At 39.5% G+C, this 21,206-nt stretch overlaps 1 protein-coding gene across 2 annotated transcripts in view; it reads right to left on the bottom strand.

Annotated features, from left to right (window-relative positions):
• rab6ba (RAB6B, member RAS oncogene family a) overlaps positions 1-21,206 on the bottom strand; it is a 50,274-nt gene that overhangs the window by 20,783 nt on the left and 8,285 nt on the right. For both annotated transcript variants that reach the window (XM_083969546.1, XM_083969547.1), the window contains exon 2: positions 6,221-6,279. In XM_083969546.1, coding sequence (XP_083825672.1) covers positions 6,221-6,279 — 59 coding nt within the window. The remainder of the gene's footprint in view (positions 1-6,220; positions 6,280-21,206) is intronic.

Raw genomic sequence — 21,206 nt, 5'->3', positions numbered from 1 at the left:
CTGCCATGCTCGGTTTCATCTCTCCGATGGTCCTGGTTCTCTAAATAGACTCCTTTTCTTCCCTCGGAGGGCTGAACTGGATCAGCTCAAATCTAAAAGCTGGACTTACATGAAAACAAAAATGTGGCGATCTGTAAGCCTGAATGACTTCTTATAAATCCTCTCGTCGAGACACGTCTCCTGCAGGCTCGCAGTCATAGCATCTTTCCACCCTCGCTGGGCAAAAGCCCATCCTCCCCTCTGAGCAACAGCATAAACACTCAAACTGAGCAAATGCATGCAGCATTTTAATTAATACTCAAAGGTCTCGGGAGCTGAGCTAGAAAATCATTTACAGCCCTACCTGTCACTGAGCCAGGAAGGAAAAGAGACAGGGAAGAAGGGGGTAGCATGCATATGCATTGCACACAGGGTAAAACACACACATTTAGGAGAGGCTGAGCTTTGGCTTTGATCTACAGCTTTAAAGCAGAGGTCATGGCATCCATACCAAAATCATTACGCCATTATCCATAAAACAAAAGAAGAGAATAAAACGAGGTGAGTGAGCGTGAGAGAATGACGAGGCCATTTTGTAAACAATGGTGGATTTAAATGGTTTTGTTTTACACACAAATAAACAAACCATCTGATTTTCATATTCTTCCCTGGCTGCTGTTCCCACTGGAGGCACGGGCCATTACAACAGTGTGGGGCAGAGGCTACCATTAAACAGCATATGGGTGCATTATTAAATAAGCAGATGCTATCTGTCTGGCATCTGCTGCCTCCACACTCAGGGCTGAAAAAGTGAGGGTGAGGAGAGCTCTGGGTCTTCAGGCCACATCACTATGAGGCCGGTGCAGAGTCAGACGGTCATTTGTTTAAGAGGACCATGCTCCCGCAGTGCTCCTGAGAATGACTGCACTTAGTGCCGACTTTGACAGCTGTTGGATTTGGAAGCCGTAATTTATCCAGCTGCATTCAGGTTGGGAGTTATAGCGGCGGCCTTGGAGCGAGACAGACTGCAGGCAACAACAGACGCCCACATTCACTCCAGGTAATGGTACTTAGGAGTGTGCTACTCTCTGGAAATGATCATGTCACATTCACTATCCATGCATTAAAGGTCCTATTTATAAAGATATTCATCTCATTACAGTCATCATATTGTGTACAATAGTGAAAATCAACACAGCTATTCACTCCTGATACATTACAAACTGGTGCCACTGAATTGTATAATCAATAGCTGCTCTAATTTGCAATGTATCCCTGGATAGAGAGAAAAGTAGATGTGGATGTGAAGTTATCGGGAGTGTTTTTGAAAGCAGATTCATGGCTGTTTATCCATCCATGGAAATTGTCCTTGAAATTCAGAAAAACAGATAGATGGAGAGAGAGATGTAGCCGTCCTAATTTCCTCAGTGAGACTGTTCTAAAGTTTGACGGCCCTGAAGACAAATGCTCTGTCACCTTTAGTCTGGATTTAGGTACCTACGAGGAGCACATTGTTAAAATGTCAGAAATACTGTATAGCATGGAGCCAATCAGCCCAGGGGTTTAAAATTTATGAGCAGAATTTCAAAATCTATAACTAAGAGGCAGCCAGTGCAAGGAGGAAAAGATAGGTCTAATGGGCTCTCAATTTTTGGTATCTGCTAAAATAGTGGCTTCATTTTGGATTAATCATAAAGTGTAGAGAGACGTTTGCTGCAGACGGGGAGAAGAGGGGCAGCGTTGCAGTAATAGCAACAATCTAGCCATCATTTAAAAAAAAAAAGGCATGGTTGACAGAAACGGTTAAATTCTGCTTTACTAAAGGACATTTGAGCCGTCTATTCATCCATGTCCCTCATGACATTTTATGCGAAGATTTCATGAAGTAATGAAAACCGATCTTTTGAGATGTCCCGGTGGCAGCATAAAAATGATGAAGAGAATCAGAACAAGGGCCCTGCCAGTGATGCCCACCCACTGCTGCAAGAGGATGGTGTGATCAACTGTGTCAAAAGGTGCAGTAAGATCAAAGAGCACTAAAAAAGACGGACATCTGATGTCAGCCACTAAAAGCAAGTCATTCATGACCTTAAGAGTTGCAGTTTCTTTCCTATGGTGGGCTCCGAAGCCTGATGGGAAAGGCTCAAATATCTGTCTTTGGCTAAAAAGGAAGTTTGGAGTAAGATCTATAATTGTTATAATCATTTGAGATGTATGGGTTTCTTTTGGACATTTCACTCTCTTGTATCTCATAGTGTGGTGAATGTGCAGGTCACAACTTGTCCACGAGAGCGTTTTGGAGTTGTTGGATTGTGTATTTGATGAGTTTGATGAGGGAAACCATTAGCCTCCGTAGCGTAGCTCTGAGCAGTTTACGGCTCTGCTCTGCCATTCTAAAAGTAGCTTGCACCGACAATTAAAGGTAACAAACCTACTCCTAAAACTATAGGGCTTATGGCAATGGGCCAATTTGACAAAACTATCCCATAAATTGTCTTTCAAACTTCACATCTTTAAAAAAAACAAACTAATAATCAATAAGAGGAGAACATCTAAAGAAGTTGAGAGGTTTACTTTGTTGATAATTTTCAGCAGGGTCTGATAAGTAAACAAACTGATGGGGATCAACAGGTGCAATAACATTCTGGCAAGTGAGATTTTTATTTTGAATGAAGTATATTTTATACAGTATAAGAAATCATTGCAGGTATCAGCGTCTACAGAGGGGACGGTGGGGGGTCTGTGGTACGCCTTATGATGTTAAAAAACAGCATGGGATTTGAAATATTCAATAAATCTGGTGGTTTTAACTTCAGTGTGAAAGAGCTTCAGAGCCTTGATGTGGGCAAAGAGGCCTGGGAGCTTAGAGCATCCTCCTTTCAAAGCACAAATGTTGTCACTTATCCAGACCTGGGACATGGGTTTAGTTTCACTGGTCTTAAATAGAGCAATTTCATCAAGGATGGAATTTCATATAATATTGAAATTTTATAGCGGCTCATCCACTGGATCTAATTCACACAGGATATTGTTTTAAGCTTTACTTAAACTGTTGGCAGAACCAGAATTAAAAACTCTATGGACCGTTACTGTGTACAAAAGCTGCTTAATGAGGGCGGTAAAACCAAAAAAATATATACAATAGTGACTTGAAACACAGAGATCAAAAACATAAAGTCAAACAATGTAAGACCATTAGATAAAACAAGATCATCATGAGCCTGTCCTGACAATGAGTGGGCTCAGTCTGTAAAAGAGAAATTAAAATAATCAATCATGGATTAACATTTAGCCTGCTAAAGGTGAAGCAGGCATGAATGTTAAAATGGCTTTAAAAACTAGTCATATCTGAGTCGGGGTATTGACAGGAGCTTTGAGAATTCATCTATGAAACCAACAAGGATTTTGGTGATCTATAAAATAGAAAGCACAGACACTAGCTGTCTCCTCACAACTCCTCTAGTCTTCTACAGGTGTGAAACACATATTTACTACAGGTGCAAGGTGATCACTCACCTAAGTAGAAATACAGTATGTGGATCATATCTCTGTGATTGGATTTGACTGATTTGTAACAGCAAGAATTAATTTGTCGGAGACTGAATTGAGGAGAATATCTGTCCAGAAATAGTAAAAGTGGAGTTACAGTATCTCATAATTCTACTATCTGGGAAACCTTTAGCAAAACCCTTGATTTTTAACAAGAATCGATGAACAGAATAATGTCTAATCCCACTTCTCAGAGGCTGATAAAGTTAAATAGCTGACATAACAACCAATAAGTCTGTTCAATAGCAATTTGTTGGAGGGTCTTGTTAAAGAAAAACATCAAGGCATCATGGAGACTTAGACATAGTACTTGAAATCTGACAGTGAGAGTGAAATGTCCAGAAATGAAACTGTCATAATAACATTGCTCAATGTGCTGTAGAACAGGGACTTGTTTTGATCTTTTTAGGGCGTTACAAGGCCAGAGTGAGGATGTACAACTTGATTTTGAGGAATATGTTTAATTGCTTTCTGGCTGCATCACACTCACTCCAGTTTGCTGAATATGAAACTATCACCAGAAGCTGTTTAGCGTAGCTCATCATAAAGACTGGCAACATGGGGAAACAGCTGGCCAGGCTCTGTCAAAGCCAACACCTGCATGTCTATCCATCTATTAGCTATGCCAGGGGCCAGAGCCAATCCCAGCTGACAGTGAGTGATCGGCAGAGTAAACACTGGACAGGTCTACCAGCAGCCTACCACAGATCTGACATATAGAGATAAACAACTATTCACCCCTATGGACAGTTTTAAGTGTTGTAAGTGTTAACTGGTGACAGGCTTGAATCCAGAACCGTCTTACGCTGAAGCCATTAAAAAGAAATGTGTAAAAGGAGCAACATGCTGTTTTACCGTGTTTGTTGGAAACTGGTGGAGACTCCAAGCGGTTGCAGGTCAGATTAGACCGAGCTGTCTTCTTACCTGTCATGATTTCTTGAGTGTCAGTGTACTTTTAATAAACTTCTATTCCTGCGTTTCTAGTTTTAATGACTTTATACTGCAGAGGGCACAAAAGTCAAGTCGGATAAAAGTGGTGAGGAAAAAGGGTGCACAGCTTAGATCGAGAACTAAGCTGACCTTTAGAGACCACCTTAGATAATTTAGAGACAGGACCGCATTCACATTTGATCTCAAGGGAATGAGGCTCCAGGGCTCCAGTTTGATGACCAGAAGGAATAATGTTATTAACTCTGCTGGCCTTGTGAAGGGCCTGTTGGCAAGTTGGAGGATATATTTTAAAGGGCTTTTACACTTTTATTATGAGACAGCAAATCAGGAGAGAGAGAGAGAGAGAGAAATGGGGATAGGGATGACATGCAGCGAAGGCCGCGAGTCAGATTCAAACCTGGACCACTGCGATTACGACATACGCTGTACGGGGCGAGCCACCAGAGCACCTGCTGTCGGCAAGTTTACTGTCTGTTCTCCAACTCACTGATGTTTTTGAATGGACTACTATTTAAATTACGATAGAAATACTGCACAGCTGGTTCAGGTTTTGGTCAAACAAAGACCTCGTCTATCTGACGTGTGTAGTATATTAGTCAGTCAGTCTCTCAGAAACTGTTTTGATAGTTGATTCAACATTCAAGTGTTGCACCAGATATCTGTTTAAAGGGATACTCATTAGCTTCAGGACACTTGGGTCAGTACGGACGAGCAGTATGGAGGTATTTGGATGTTTCATAGTGTGTGTTTTGGGCGATTCAAAAGTGAGCACAATCTGCCGCCATTATATGAAAATCTGTTGCCATAACTTTTTACCATAACTAAACATCTGATCACATCAATCAGTACAAAATTGTTCTTTTTTTAATGTTGAATCGACACTTAACTGTCAGATTAACGAAAACTTACTTTTAGAAAGCAGTGTATGTGGTGTGAAGCCCCACTGAGTGATGGTTTGTTCACCAGTACCATCATCAGCGTGTCATAATTGATACTCAGTAACAAATTAAGTTGTATGTCTTGCATGAAATTTAGCAAAACAAAAGTTACCTCTTCACTTTTCTTCACCCTGCACACTGATGGTATTACAGTGTTTCTGAGGCTAATCTGCTTATGTTTTCACACATTGCACAGGCTCATAATAATGTGCACTCCCTCAATAAGGAGCCTGGGCGAGCTAAGAGACACACACATACACACTCTACACAATATGAGAAGGAGGATGAAATAGCTTTGTGAGATTTATTTTTAATTCCTTTTTTATTACTATAGAAATAGATATTTTCTGCTTATAAAGCAGGTTTATTTAAAGGTCTTTTGCGTATCTGCAGATACTTGCAAAGAGTACTGTAGCTGCATAAGCAATATTCTGTTTTTAGGATGACGAGTGAGATTAGGCTGCTGTGGAGAACAGGGTTAGAAATAGTCATAGCCCGAGGGCCCACAGTGCTCTTGATGTGGTTCAGTTCAAACGTGTCTGTTTTAATATCCGTGTGGGCTTTAAATTCCTTGTTTTAGACACACACAAAAACACACACACCCACAATTCTTGTGAATTAATTTCCTTGACTATCATAACTAATTTTACTTGGGCCTCATTTGTGTAGGTGTGGATTATTTCTTTAATGTAAGTACAGTTGTGGGTTACATTATCAAATGGCAAGGCAGACAGCACAGTGTGACCGATCAATAGAGACAAAACTGATCATCGAAGGCAGAATATTCACTCTGAAGCACCTACTTGATATGTGTTGTCAAAGCTGTCATACATGAACCGTGTGATCAGAGACGTCTTTCCAACTGCAAAACAAGAGAACAGAGACAGTATTAAATGAGAGACAAGAGACGTCCTCTTGTGTTCAGACACTCAATAAACCTCACAGTGGGATCGGTGGCTATGGTTTCTGCTATGGCCGTCGCTGCTGCCCAGGGAGCTCATTAGTGTGTCTGGGAGTGACCGAGAGGTCATGCAATGGCATCAGGTTCAGATGCAATTACAGAGCTGTTGCAACCAGCGTTATATCTGCCCAAAACACCAACATCACCCATCTGATATGTTAAATGGGGAGAATACAGAGAAGATATTCAAGGAAACAATGGGAAACGTGAAGGAGAAGCCAAATCAGACACCAAATCCTGCTGGCTGGATAGTAGGTGCAGGCGGGCGGGGCTTGGGGTATGGCTGAGAGTAGAAACTGCTTCAGTCCTAGCAGCTTTTTACAGCTCAGTTTCTGAATACAGGTCATGTGCATAATTTCTTTGTAGACTGAGACTCTGATGCTTTCACAGTAGAACTTGTACCTGCTTCTTTATAATCAAATAAAACATGGGAATCTCACTTTTTACAATATGGGTCATATGGGCTTTAGGTTTTCAGGGACTTAACTTTTTTTTTTTTTTAATAAGCAGAACATCCTGTATCATGGCAAGTTATGAGTGCAGATATGAAACTGTTTTCTACCCTAAAGCAAAAATATCTTTGCCATAATGAATGTGTTGGAGCGTGGTACAGGCACTGATAAGAATCAGCATCCATTCCCATTTATACACAGTTCCAGTAACAATTTCTGAGCAATGCTTAGCTCCAACAATATTGATTGCCATGATCAATGTGTGTGCATTGCAAATCATAACTTACAGTAATCCTGGACTGCACACTCTCTATTTTTGTTTGCACACAGGAAACCAGTGCAGTGGAATAAAAGAAAATATATTCTTGTGTGTTGGCACAAAACTGCCATTCTTTTGAGGCAACATTAGCAACAATCAATATCAAATTGGGGCAAATCTAACTAGTAATGCAGCCTATTTTTTCTTTTTTCTTTTTAAATCCTGCTTAGTAAAATCAATATAAGGTTTGTGTTACTGTTCCACACTGTCTGCTGTTACAGTGGATACATAATGAGAAGATGACATGTAATTTAAATGCAGATTTGGCCAAAGATTAGAAAGACAAACATTAAAATACAGACACAAACTAACAGGTTCCAAAATAACAAGAAAAACACAGACAATGAAAGATTGTGGTTTTTGTTTTCTGCATTTTTGCTCCAGTAAGTCACTGCTATTAAACTGGTGAGAAAAATGTAAGACCCTGTGTACCCAAATGTATCCAACAATTAGAACTAAGGTGTTTCTCCGTGGGAAAATGATATTTATCTGACTGTCATGGAGGCGTGTCACCATGTACGACTGAAAAATGACTGGAAAACAGCCACCTACTTTCTAATCAATCCACAACAGTCAATCCATCATATATTACATCAGAATGAATCACTTAAAGAAAAGAGGGCTGGTTGACTTATTGAGAGATGGTGCATATGGTTTGCAGATATTTTTTCCTGTGTGATTTTATTAATATGGGGGATTGAAGCAAAGCTAACGGGGAAGCTGCAGGAATCAATCACATCCTCTCTTTGTATATCCATTTAGCAGCCGTGCAGATGCCTGGCTGAAAGCCGACGTCTTAGATCCTTAACTCCAGCTGAACACATCCAAAGTGCAACGGTTCAGTCCAATCAACCAGCCGACACTCGACAGACTCTGCATATCGCTGACTCCCACATTTCATCGTATTGACTCTTGACTAATAGACCTGAATTATCTATACGCCTGTGCAACATGCAGACATCCATCTGTACTGCTGCCATCTCAGATTTGTTGTTTTTAATATTTGTGAAACGTTAATTCATTATTCATGTGAAAGAAATGCACCGACTCTGAATTTGCAGGGGGAAGCTCACTCAGTAAACATAATCTGTCTTAAACTCACAGTTCATTGAATGGGCACTGTTGCAATTGTTTACATGAAGAGTTTTAATCAGGCCTACTAATTACATGTATCCATGCCCTCACTTGGTTTCCATATCTGCAAGGCAGGATCTGATGAGCAGCTACTGATTATGCTAATGACCTCATGGTAATTTATTGATACACCATCTTGCTTACTTAGCTCCAGAGCTGTCCTCCTTTTTACTAGTGAACTTAACACATTTTAACACAAAAAAGCACAACAAGTCTAAGAAAGTGTTTGAAAGGTTTGATTTTTCTCTAATTTGATCTCTCTCACTAGCATGCCTGGCTAACAAGGTACCTACAGCGACCTAGTTTTGCTTACGAGGCCTAAAGTTAGCATGTCATTAGCTAACTGCATCTCAATGTGATGTTACAGGTTGGACACATCTTCATGCAGGATTGATACAGCACTGTAGTCCAACACTTGAGATGATATATTAAGATAACAGTGTCACCTCTGCCCTGCTTGGTAGTGGATGTGTTGGAAGTTGACCAAGGTGACTGAACTTTAAGTTATGTGAAGTCACATAAACAATAACGCATTTTTGTGCTTTATGTTCAAATAATTTATATATGTACAAATTAACAGTTTTTTTCATAAAGAAATATCAATGTGATATTAGGTTTCCGCTTAATATTATTGCATTTTAGTTCTCTTCAGTCCTCGTTGTCTACATGTTCCATTAACTGAGGACGCTGAGTCTAACAACAGTAAGCTTCATCCTCAGTTTCTGAGTCTCTGATCCATCATCACACAACATGAAATTATAAAAACTGAGTTTTTTTTAAACCAATTTACAGAGTTAGCAAGCGCTAATAACACACCAGTGACAACTGTTATTTCAGCTTTCAAAATTGACTGTCACTTAAAATAAGAAAACTGCTTTTCTCCGTCTGCAATCCATGACCTACTGTGACAGAAATAATAAATGGTAAATCTACAAAACCAAGTGGGCTTCACTAATAGTCAGTTGTGATAATATGTTTTTCATTTATTCATGTATTTATCAAAGGTTCACACTTCTCAAATTTGCCTCAATTTTCGGGGATGGGGGGGTTGGAGGAGAGGGATGCAGTGAAAGGCCACTAGCCGGACTCAAATCTATGGCTGCTTCAGTGTGGAAAAGAAAAACTCTACCAGGTGAGCCACAGCGTCACCCCGTAAAGGCCATTTTTCACTACTTTCAGTCACTAATTAATCAATCAAAACCATCAATAGTTGCAGCCCCTTTACATCAGCATGAGAGAGCAGAACATTAGGATGGAGAGCCTGATCCAACATCCTCGCTGCTGAGTGCTGACTCACCGTCCTCGACCACTAGGCAACATGACACAGCACTCTCTGCTCCTCTCAGTCACTGCTGAAAGCTTCAAAACTCAGGGGCAGACAGCGTGCCCATTTTTCTTCCTCTAACTCAAGTGGTATATAGGATGGTGCAGTGTGAACAAAATCAGAGGAGACACTGAAATTTTCTCTCGCTTTTACAGTAATGATATTCCATCACAGCTCTGTCAGTTTTTGCTTGGATGTATGTACAAAACAGTAAAATGATGGAGGACATTAAATACGATGAATTGAGACCTACAGAGAAACATGAGTGAGCACTGAGTGAACTGAGTGTGTTATTTAATTTTCATCAGTATCTTCAGATATAACTCCAGGTCTGTTTGTGTGAATTTAATTACTGGGGTGGAAGCAGGAAGCTTAGTTACATGGCTGCAATAATTTAGTGAATTTTCCGTTAGGCTAAAAAGAAGTGATTAACAAGGCAGATTTTTGATTACATTTTTGGAATTAGCTCTGCTTTTCTGAGCATTTCCCCCTCATAAGCTTTTCATCCCCACTGCCATTAACACTCAAAGCTATTTTAGAGATTATGATGGGATTCAAATGATTAGTAGATTTAGTCAGACATAAAAGTAAAATACAAACCAGTGTTACAGATAACATAACGATAATCTCCTTTCATGCAGAGCGTAACGCAGGTGTGTTCTCACAGGGCAGTGGGTTTACAGAGAAAACGGTAGCTTATTAAATTTCAAAAGGCAGGGTAACAGTGAGCTGTAACAGGTTCAACTATAATTTAAAGTGCCTAGCTACGGGCTAGTAAAAACCCTCGCACAAGATTAATCATGTAATGAGAAGTGAGAAGTGTAAAAGCGGATTAATGTCAACGTTTTAATGAGACTTATAAATCCTTGATGTGAAATAAACAGTATGTCCTATAAGTGACATGAGGGAGACACAACATACAAGTTGATATTCTCTTCTACAGTATGTGAAACCAAAGATGCAACAGTCACTGCTGAGCCCAGTTTGTGCTGGAGCACTTCTCCCACTGTTTCCAGGAAGTCGGTGCAAATGTTTCATCTTGACATTTACGGCACCTATTGATTACCGTCGCTATCTAATTAAAGTGCACATGTTCCTCTTGTGAAAATGGCCATGAGAGAGCCGTCTGCTGTTCACAACATATCCTGTGACAACAACAGCCTAAATCACTCAAACCACCTCCATGTGGCTTTTACCAGCCAAGCTGGCCCATGTTAATAAGGACCCGGTGGGCTTGTTTTAAGAGCCCCTCATTTAAGCCGATTTGCTGCTGGACTCAGAGGGAGACTTGACAGTAAATATGCTAATATGTGTTACCCTAATTAGTGCTGGGACACAACGCTAAATAGTTTGTTGTGATTTCTCGATAATATTAATTATTGAGTCGCTAAATGTGCGTTTTGTCTATTGTTATATGATGTGTTAATGTGGGTATGTGTTTACTGTATGTTGTTGCATCTTGAGGATGTTTTGTACGGGTTGGTGAAAACAAGTTTCCTGCAAAGGACAAATAAAGCTGAATCTGAATCTGAATCTAATGATTAACAGCAGAGTCTTCAACAACATCATCGATTTCACTTGCTTTTGCTGCCGGTAGGCTTTTTGGAGCTGACCAAAAATATTTTTGCATAATTGTGAAACTCGTTTCCATAGTCAGTCATCAGTATAAAAACAGCTGGATGAAACTAACAGAAATATCATATTTTCATCACTATTTCATCGTTGTTGTCCACCGAGTGAGGTTTGAATGGTGCTCTTTTAATGACATCACGTTGCTCCTCCTTCGACTTCTGCTGTGGTTTAATGACACATGAGTGGAGCGTCACAAACTGATTATCTGGAGGTGCTTAATTTCTATGATTCGACGACTTCTTTTCTTTTCTTTTCTTTTTTTTAACATTCTGTTTATTTAATTTTTTCCATATTTAAGACAAGTAGTAGTAGTAGAAATATCATTGTGAACATATTTTCCTCTCCTGCTCCCTCCCTCCATTTCCTATTACTGGTATATAGTATCTCCAGAAATATACTTGAACACAAATTATAGTACAATAGGTCATAATATAAAAATAGGCAAAAAATAAATAATAAAAAAATAAAAATAAATAATAAAGTTAAAGTTCACTCTTCCATTCAAGAGCTATGTATTTATTGGCATCTATTGACATTAGCATCATGGATTAAATTGCAAAGCCTAAAGGCAAACAGAAATGCAGTTTTTAATATGTTCCAGTGTTTAATGCCAATACATGGCTCTTCTTTTTCATAAGGTGTATGTGTATAATTAAACTATATTTAGTATAGTGGCATGAGATGATCAGAAAAAGACAATAAAATCGTTAATCACAATTATATGTTTGGCACTTAATCATCAACTTAAATGTCATGATGGTGACAGCCCTAGCTATGATCTTCTACTGTTTTGGAACCGTTTTCATTGTGATTCACGGACACTGCTTCGTTCATCGTTACTGCTCTACTCACATGGTTGTGATAATTTTAGAGCGTTATTCCTCTGTTGCGTAGCCGCAGTTGGGGTTAGAGAGGAGGGATTCATGAGGTTACATAAGGCGTTTAAATCTTTAACGTTGATGTGCAGCATTGTATGTGAACTTGGTGACATCTTCTTCCACTTAGACTTGCAGTACGATGAAGTCCACATGCTGGCATAGAAATAGACAGCACCATCCGATGGGACACTCTGATGGGAGCAGACATCTGTTCAAGGCTCATACAATTTTTCCTGTCTTATCGCTGCACTAAAACTAAAAACTAGTTATTGTTACCCAAAGTCCTATTATTTTGTTGACTAGCTCATTGTAGAACATCTATGATATTTTTTGCACTATACTGAGGGAGTTTATAAAGAGTATGATCAAAATCAACATAACAAAGGCAGATATATTCAAATTTTTTGTTCCAAATACGAGTCCAGCTCCAAAAACATTAGGTCAATCCAAACTGTGCAGTATATAATTGGTCATTAGCTGTATTGCCCTCACTTCTTATGTCATTTCCTCTGAGAGAACAAAAAATCTTCTGCGAGAAATGGTTTTGCAGGCTCTTATGAGACTGGAGTCGTGCATGGTACAAACCAACGTTTTTAATAAACTCAGTTCAGTTTCTATCCTGGTTTGTGAATGATGTAAGCTAATAGCTAGTGATTTCTTTCTTGAAAGAAACAGAATAAAATAGTGAATAAAATGCCACAGCGAAGAGAATATAGTGAACTCCAGGAGCTATTGGCACAATAAGTGCTTGGCTTTACTGCATGCCCTTCAACTACACAACAATTTGTATTATATTACACTCTATAAACAATAAACTGACCTTTATATATTAAATAAATTCCTGGGAACTATATAAATGACATTTACTTATGTTATTTTATTCTTCAGGCAGACAGATCACAGAAAACAGTCCATATAATCTAGGCCCCTAATTGCACACATTTCTACAGAGTGCGGGAATTCAACATGTAACAACCAACCACACAATCCCTGCTGATGACATACTACCACACTGAGCAAGCTTTTAATTACGTAACCACCTTATAGACACCTTAATAAACAGTAACACAGGGAATTCCCGCCTAGTGGGCTTCCAATTACTTGCCTTGGTTTTAATGAAGTCTCTACTCAATGTGATGCTTCAAAGAGTTTGCAGAGTGAGTTAACAACATGGGGGCCAATTAACAGAAAGAACTGAGCACCTGCTGCTGCTGCAAAACGTGCACTTTCAACACCAGGACTCCACTGAGCACAGTCAGCAGACACCTCATCAAAGCATCTCTGAAGAGCTCAAAATACAATTTTACAGAACATTTACAGTCCTACACATTTGGTTTCACATTAGGGTCTGCCTCCTCCTCCCATTTGTGAACTATGCAACCATAAAATGAGTTGGATAGGGAATTTCTCACTTCTGCACCTACGCCACCATCAGTGATGGAAAAAGAAACAAATGTGTAACAAATATGCTCAAGCAAAATCAATATATCTCTGCAAGACATCTAGATGAGTGTATTAAATGGATGTGACTGAAATGATTCTCTGTCAAAGAAAGAAAATAAATCACACACCTTTAATGACAAAATCATGACCTTTGTCTTTTTCAGCATTTGCAGAATTATTTATCTTGTGTCCATGTGTGCAAGCAAATGTTTGTTTGACTAAAATAAACAGGGAGAGGGGAAGTTTCTTTCCAATTAAAAGAGTTCTGCAAACATTTCTTGTTATATTTGCAAGGACTTTAAGAGCTATTATAGCTGAAGCTGTAGATAAAGTATTAAATAGGTTAAGTATGAACATCCTGGCTATTAATCTATGGACAAGACAATGCATACAGAGTATAATAATGGTCCAAATACTACTTCTTCCTGAGGCTTTATAACTGCTGAATAGGTTTTCCATTAAGTCTTGAAGCCAGGTAAAGCCCCTGCTGGTCACTTGGTGGCGGGCATCATGGAATACCCCTGAGGTCTTGGCAGCCAATCAGAGCATAGCAGTGCTTTCTGCATGGGCCCAGCTCCCACTCACAAGGAGATGGATAAAAATAAAACAGTACGTGTCATGCCTCGCCTTCGCACGACATCGGGATAAGGGCTCAGCATGCTAGGGAGAGGCAGATATCTAATATTTATCAATGAATGGAACAACAGAGAAAAATAAATGGTTATTTGTGATTGTCCTCTCTGAGGAAGGAGAGAACGGGGATCTGGAGAAGATACAGACCAGTGGGAGAGATATTGACTCTTAAATCTGTGTGCTAGCTTATTCATAGTCACAGCAGCTGGCATAAAGAACAGAACAGGAAAATGCCAAACAGCAGATGGCCTTCGAATCAATCTTCTTCAGTCTAAGTTAACGAATTACACATGCAAACCAAAAGAAACTGTCAGCCTAAGAGTGCTCAAAAATCCCTTGTTTCAGTCTTTATCCTACTTTGAAGCATTATTTATAATCGCAAGGGTGCTGGGATGTTGCACCAATGGTGACTAGCTGCATGCGACTGATTCTATTTCACACTATTCACCTACAAAGGTGGCCAGATACAGCAACCAATGTTCTGCTTTTTGCCACCAAGCAGCTGATGGAGAGTTTAATGGTCCAATCATTTGTCATACTGCTCATTTGAAAGAAAAAAAGTCTAAAAGTCGTTGTGCCCGAGGATGTACTGTGCCCTCTACAAGGATTAAAAAAAAAATCAAGATCTTGCATTTTTCATATCACCAAATCCCAAAACTGAGCCACAATGAGCTCCTGGGATTCGAAACGTTAGACATGAAGCTGCCTCAGGCAAACGTCATCATCACACACTCAGAATAACATGTGCAATAAATCGCTGCTACTGTATGTGTTTTTGTAAATAACAATAAGATTTAACCAGCTTTGTTCATATATTGTCTCCCTGACATTTCCAGCCATTAAAATGATTCAAGTTCACTATAATTAGGCCAAACCATAGACAAACTACACAATGCTACCATCATGTTAAGTGAACTTTTAGCAGACTACATCAAAACCTATGTGACCACTTACATTTATATTGGCACTTGGCCTAGTGTCAGCTAGTTTGAGCCCTTCATTTATTTACTTCCCTCCAATGGAGCAAAAAAAAACAAGTGACTCCAACACAAAGTGACTAAATTAATGATTTTATAACCATGATGTTGTCTGACAAACCCACTAAAAATATATTTTGTAACTGTGAATTGTGAGTGGATGATCATCACATTACATTACATACCATCCAACTGACATTCATTTATTTGTTGATTTAATATAAGTGATTTAAAGGTAAGATGACATGAACTGTCCTGCTGTAAGCCTTGTTAGGGTGATAGCATCACTTGCTGCAAATGTCCAAAAAGGCCAGGAATTGATTCATATAATCATAATTGATCAGTGTAACCATGCCCACTGTGAGCAGGTTCCATCATATTCTGCAGTGAGAAAAAGCCAGAGGCAGAAGGCTAGACAAGTTTGGATGAAAACATGTTGGGGGAGACACAGACAACACAGGTTGTCTGGAGGTGGAGGTGAGATTTTAACTGTCAGCTTTAATATCCGTCAACAGTAGTACGCTAGCTAACATTAGCCTCAAGGGCTGGAATGTTTACTGTCTCTTGACAACACTTTCCTCTGCTTTTTAACTCCTACTATACTGTATATAAAACATGTCTGATATCACCAGAGAAGCCCAACTGTGAACAATTTGAGAGATTTAAAACTGAAATCTATAATCTCTCAAATTACCAAATAATCTGGACTGCACATTTTAGTGAGTGACTGAGGTCCAGGGCGAGATTCCTCCTCTGACTGGAAGGAGGGTTGAGTATCGGGTCAGGTCAAAACCCTGGTAGTCTGACCCTTCAAATGATTGCATTTTCTGCCTTGCCACCAGTAGGTCAAAGTGTTCACTAATCCTAAAACATAATCTTAATCAGAATAGAACAATAGATATATAAAAAATTGCAAGTTATTTAATAGTTTTTACAATATGTCACATCGACTGTACCAGTAGAGAAACTGCAAAATGAACTCTTACCAGGACACGTCCATTTACCAATACCTCTGAATAATGGATGAACAAGCTTTCAGACCCAACAAAGGCTGTTTCCCGTGCACACATAAAGCACTCAGAAAGCCATTTCAGCCCTTATGCAGTCTAATGAGGCATTAGACATTACTAACAGCAGTAACAATACACACACAGATATGGAGTAAGAGTAGTGACATATCCACCAGTGCGCGACACCAGTTTTGAAATATATGACTCCCGCGGTGTTTGTAATTGCCGAAGGAAAGGAGATAGAAGTCATATGTCTGCTGTTTGAGGCCATAGGGCTTGAGAGAGACCAACTTGCCATTTTAATGTTTAAATTAGATTCCACTCTCACAAAGCAAAAGGCAGCTGGAGGCTGAAGAAATATAAACAGCATCCCCACAGAAAAACAGGCCACTACTTTTATTTCCAGTCCTCTTGACATATGGTATATTGTACTACTTGTAATGCTATTAGATCTACACAAGTTCTCAGTGTCAAAACTCATAATTGCATTGTACGTTCGGCTCAAATTAGCGGTTGTGGCTTAACAAAACAAGTTCAGGAAGGTGATAGCAGGTACTGACTGAAGCTGAATAAAGGGCCTAACCCCCATTTACGAAATTACAAACAGATGTTCAAAGTGTCCAGAGAATATTGTTGTCGATGAACCTCGTCTTGAGATGGGATAGGTCAAGATTCGGCTGGTTAACCACCTCAACTGAACAACTTCCTGGGGACAACCGGATCAAATAGTTTCTAACCTTATTTCTCCACTCCCCCCAAAACAACAGTTTGCACATTCATCTGAAATGATAACAAAGCTTCCGCCTCACATCCTGCCCTCCCAGACTGCCCAATCAGCAGTGTCCCACAATACGTTCACACTCAAGGCCAATAATCTGAAGTTTAACACTGTGTACGCGATGCTGCAATTTCTAGACTTAATATTTTTTACCCAAATTTGAATTACACTGATTATTACACGACTATGGTGGTTAATTATGCCATTTAAAACTTTATCAAACATCTTCTTTCCCCTCATTACAAGCTTTGTATCTGCACAAGACTTATGTTTACCCACTACTTGTCCAGAGATCAGTGCCTTTTAATTACATACATACCCTGATTAATTCTAATCACAACAAGAATTTCTCAGCATACACATTGTATTTCCAGCCCAATCTCTTTCCATCTTCCTGTGCATAGAACTAAATAATGCATAAATCTATTTGGTTCACTGAGTCATTAAGTCCGTTCTGCTAATTAAATGCTGATAAATGAAGTTTGTGTAATGACTTGGGCTGCAACAACATGTTGAACAGGAGTATGTTCAAAATGACTCATGGAAAGGCATGAGTTTTAAAACAAAAGAGCCCTCTGGGTATGTCTGAGAGTGGGAGTAAATTGTCTGCAGACTGAAAACTGAATGTCAAATCTGTGCAGTTGAGTTTAGTTTACAATCAAGACGAGAGGAACACGACTGACAAGACAAGCTGTAGACAGTGCAGACTCTGATTTATGCACTCTCTGCTGTTAATTAACTGAGATTTCATTATCCAGGTGTCCATGAGGTGCAATATCCTTTGCTGTTAAAGCAACAACAAGGGACAGCACAGGAATATGTCGGGCTAATATTGACCAAAGTGCAGTCTTGGTAAGCAGAGGTGAGATTCGGTTTTATTGCTTGGTTTGATGAAGATGATGCACTGCCAACCTTTACCCTCTTGTGGGAAATGAACGTGTTATAAATGACCACCTGATGTATCATGTATTGATGTGCATGTGAAGGGAGAGACACTGGTTTGCTTTGTCAGGAAACAGGAGGAAGACAAGGTCAGAAGGAGATCTAGAGGAGATCTCTCTCTGGGTGACATTTCTGATCATAGGCACAAGAGTCATGATGTTGACATGGTCATGTGATGCCCAGTCACAAGGATCGTTACCAGCTTGTTACCGTCATCACCATAACATTTTATATCTCTTTTTTTCATTGGTGACAGTTCAAGATTGCATGACATGTGGTGTATGATATGACATTAACTATTGTTGACTGTTCCCCATCTCTTCCACAGAACTGTAGTGTATTCATGATGTCATAGTGGGTCGGGCGGTTCAAGTTGATGTGAAGTATCATAGTGTTTTGTACATAGACATTTTTAAGGTAAATCCTACTTGTTAATATGTTTTAATATTTATTGTGGGCCATGTAGGCTATATAAACCACGACAGCCTGCTGCTCAAAATGAATTGCCCCTTGTGGGATTAATAAAGTTGTTTTGAATTTTGAATTTGAATTGAATAATCTTTCCAGAGTGTATAAAGGCAAATTATCTTTTCAGACAACAACTACTCTCTGTAGTTGTTGTCTATTTTAAATCATGGACAAGTTTGCTTTGCCTAATTTTCAGGTTAATCATGCAGACCGTGTCAGCAGACAAGGTCCAAAAAGAGACTTCCATTCATCGTAATAGCAGGGTTTTCTATTTTTTCTAAAGACCCCGCTATTCCGAAAAGGCTATTGGGGAAAACCCTCCATTCCGAAACCCCCCCACTCCAACTGGACAGATGGACGCAATCAGAAAGGAAACGGAGGCTGCGCATTGATCCTTTTTTCCTTTTTGGGATCAAATCATGTGCATAATTAGCGGTCTTAAACAGTGGCGTTTTGGGGGGACGTCACGTTCAGAACAGTGGGGTTTCGGAGTGGGGGGGTTTCAGAATGGGCGCCGTCCCCAGCAGATAAATGTCCGAGAAGCTGTGTAGCAGCACAAAGATACTCATCATAACTATCATCACAGTAAAATTAGGGGGACCAGGATGAAAGATTGTGAATTTTGAATCTGCCCAAAATGATTGTCATATGATCTTTTGGCCAGATGATCCATCCTGAGAGCCTCATCGATCCATCACTAGAAGTAGAAGAGTATTGATATTGCATGTTAATGTGAGACCATGTGTGGCACTAAGTACTTTAATGAATCTCACATTGGCATATCAAATTCACTGGATACCACAGCAAAGTATTAATTTGATCAGAATTTGGCCATTGACCCACTGAATAACATAAGTTGTGTTAAAGAACCCATGAAATGAAAAAAGTATGTTCCCAGGCAGCTTCAATTCAGTATTTTCATGGTAATTGTTCATTTATCTGTTGATATTTGCCCATTGTCAAAAAGGTATTATCTGAGTATATTTACATCAGAATCATGGCATTGAATTTTCATATCCATACCCCTAACTATAAATCCTGCCAGTCACTGTCACAAGCTAGATACAGTCACAAGCTGGTTTGCAGCACACTGTCTGTGATTGTGCTGACTCTGCAGGGATGAGCCTGTATCTCTCCCCCACTAGAATAACTGCTACCTTGGACTCAAACTGCCAATATGGTCTCACTAGAAAAATGTTTTCACCATTTTCACCATCTTTCCTGTTTGAACTCCCCGCCTGACTCATCAAAAAAGGTCCAGGTGGTGAAGGTGCTTTTCCATGGCAGCAGGAGTGCAGCTACCAACAACCCTTTCTCCCTAGCTTTGTGTTTTCACTGGAAACACGTAATCATACAAAACTGAATGGTACGTTGAAAGCCATGTCAGGATGTCTTTAAGCCACACACAGGGGATAGATAAATCTCACAAGTTAACACTGTTTTGACCTTCAAGTTCTCATGGTTAATGGAAACTGGCCATCCCACTGGAGTCTTCAAGCCCATTTTCTGGACCCCGGCAAAGAGCTGGACCCAATAAAGTAGTTGTTTTTAAGCGCAATGAAAACTGCATCACATGAGTAAAAAGAAGTATATTAATTTAGTAATTCAAAAAACAATTTTATAAAGAGAGGGGGCTGGTCAAACAGGATTTCTCCAACTCCAACTGCAAATGAGTTCTGTAAAGTCTTACTCAATGCTCCATGAACAAAAAGGTCCACTCAACATTATGGGGCTTCACCTGCTACCCAAATTCAAATAGGCTTATGTATAACAGTCCATTAAGACTATGAGAAACAGACAAAATACAGATTTTTACAGGAAGGGATTTTAAAGTAGGAATCAAGGTTTGAAGAAAAGCTGCAATATATGTGTGTTGGAGAGCCTTTGATATATAGAAAATGTAATGTGAGAATTTAGACTGAACAACCAGCTCAGCGAAGAAATGCTGACTCATGGTTGATCTGACATTATGAATTTGTAGCTTGTTTACCTTTAGATCTTTGTTTCAGGGCAGAAACAAAACAAGCATTGTGACCATTGTGTTTGGGATCAAGGCTTGCTTTTGCTCCAAGACTAAACACTCCCATAGCCGCAGCAACGTGTGGGACAAAGTACTCAGCTACTATAGAGCCATTCAGGTTCCAGGGAGAAAATAGACCAAAAGACAAAAAACAGGGCCTGGAGATATCTTCTTGTGCATCAAAGGATGGTGATGGATGAGCACTATAAAAGAGCTGACGAAACAGACAGACAGACATATTTATCATCTGATTAGAAAGCACAAAAACTAATTTAACTCTTCTAAAAATAGCCATCTCTGAAAATGTTGACATCACGAGTAAGCATATTAGTTGACGAGTCCAGGCCCAGGATTTGGTCTTTCCACTCTGGGAAACTAGAGATGTGTTTGTTATAGCTGCTAGCTTAGTGGTTGATCAGTCTGCTTATATTTGCAACCTAACAGGACCTACAAGCAGCTCCTGACAAAAGTCAGGTTTCCTGGCAAAAACTCACCGACTTACTTTTACTTTGCTCGACAAAGCAGTACAAAAACCTCATTGAGAACATGCAAGAATGAAAATGCAACAAAAAACATAAATAAGCACAAATCAATTACCAAATGTAATAACAACTGAATTACACGTGCATTATGCAAACTAAAGAATAATAGAATTTCAAATAAAACCCTGACTGCATTTAAACTGTTTGCCATTCATCATGGCATGCATTGCAGATGTGGTTATGTCAGTCTCACATATTTTGTAGGTGTGCACCAGTGAGACCACACTACACAGAATACAGTGCTTCTCTCAGATATCCGACTATTGATCAGAGGTG

The sequence above is a fragment of the Trachurus trachurus genome, assembly GCF_905171665.1.
Source record: "Trachurus trachurus genome assembly, chromosome: 4".
NCBI classification, from domain to species: Eukaryota; Metazoa; Chordata; class Actinopteri; order Carangiformes; family Carangidae; genus Trachurus; species Trachurus trachurus.
Note: the sequence above shows the minus strand (reverse complement) of the source record. Positions and strands in the feature narration are given on the sequence as shown.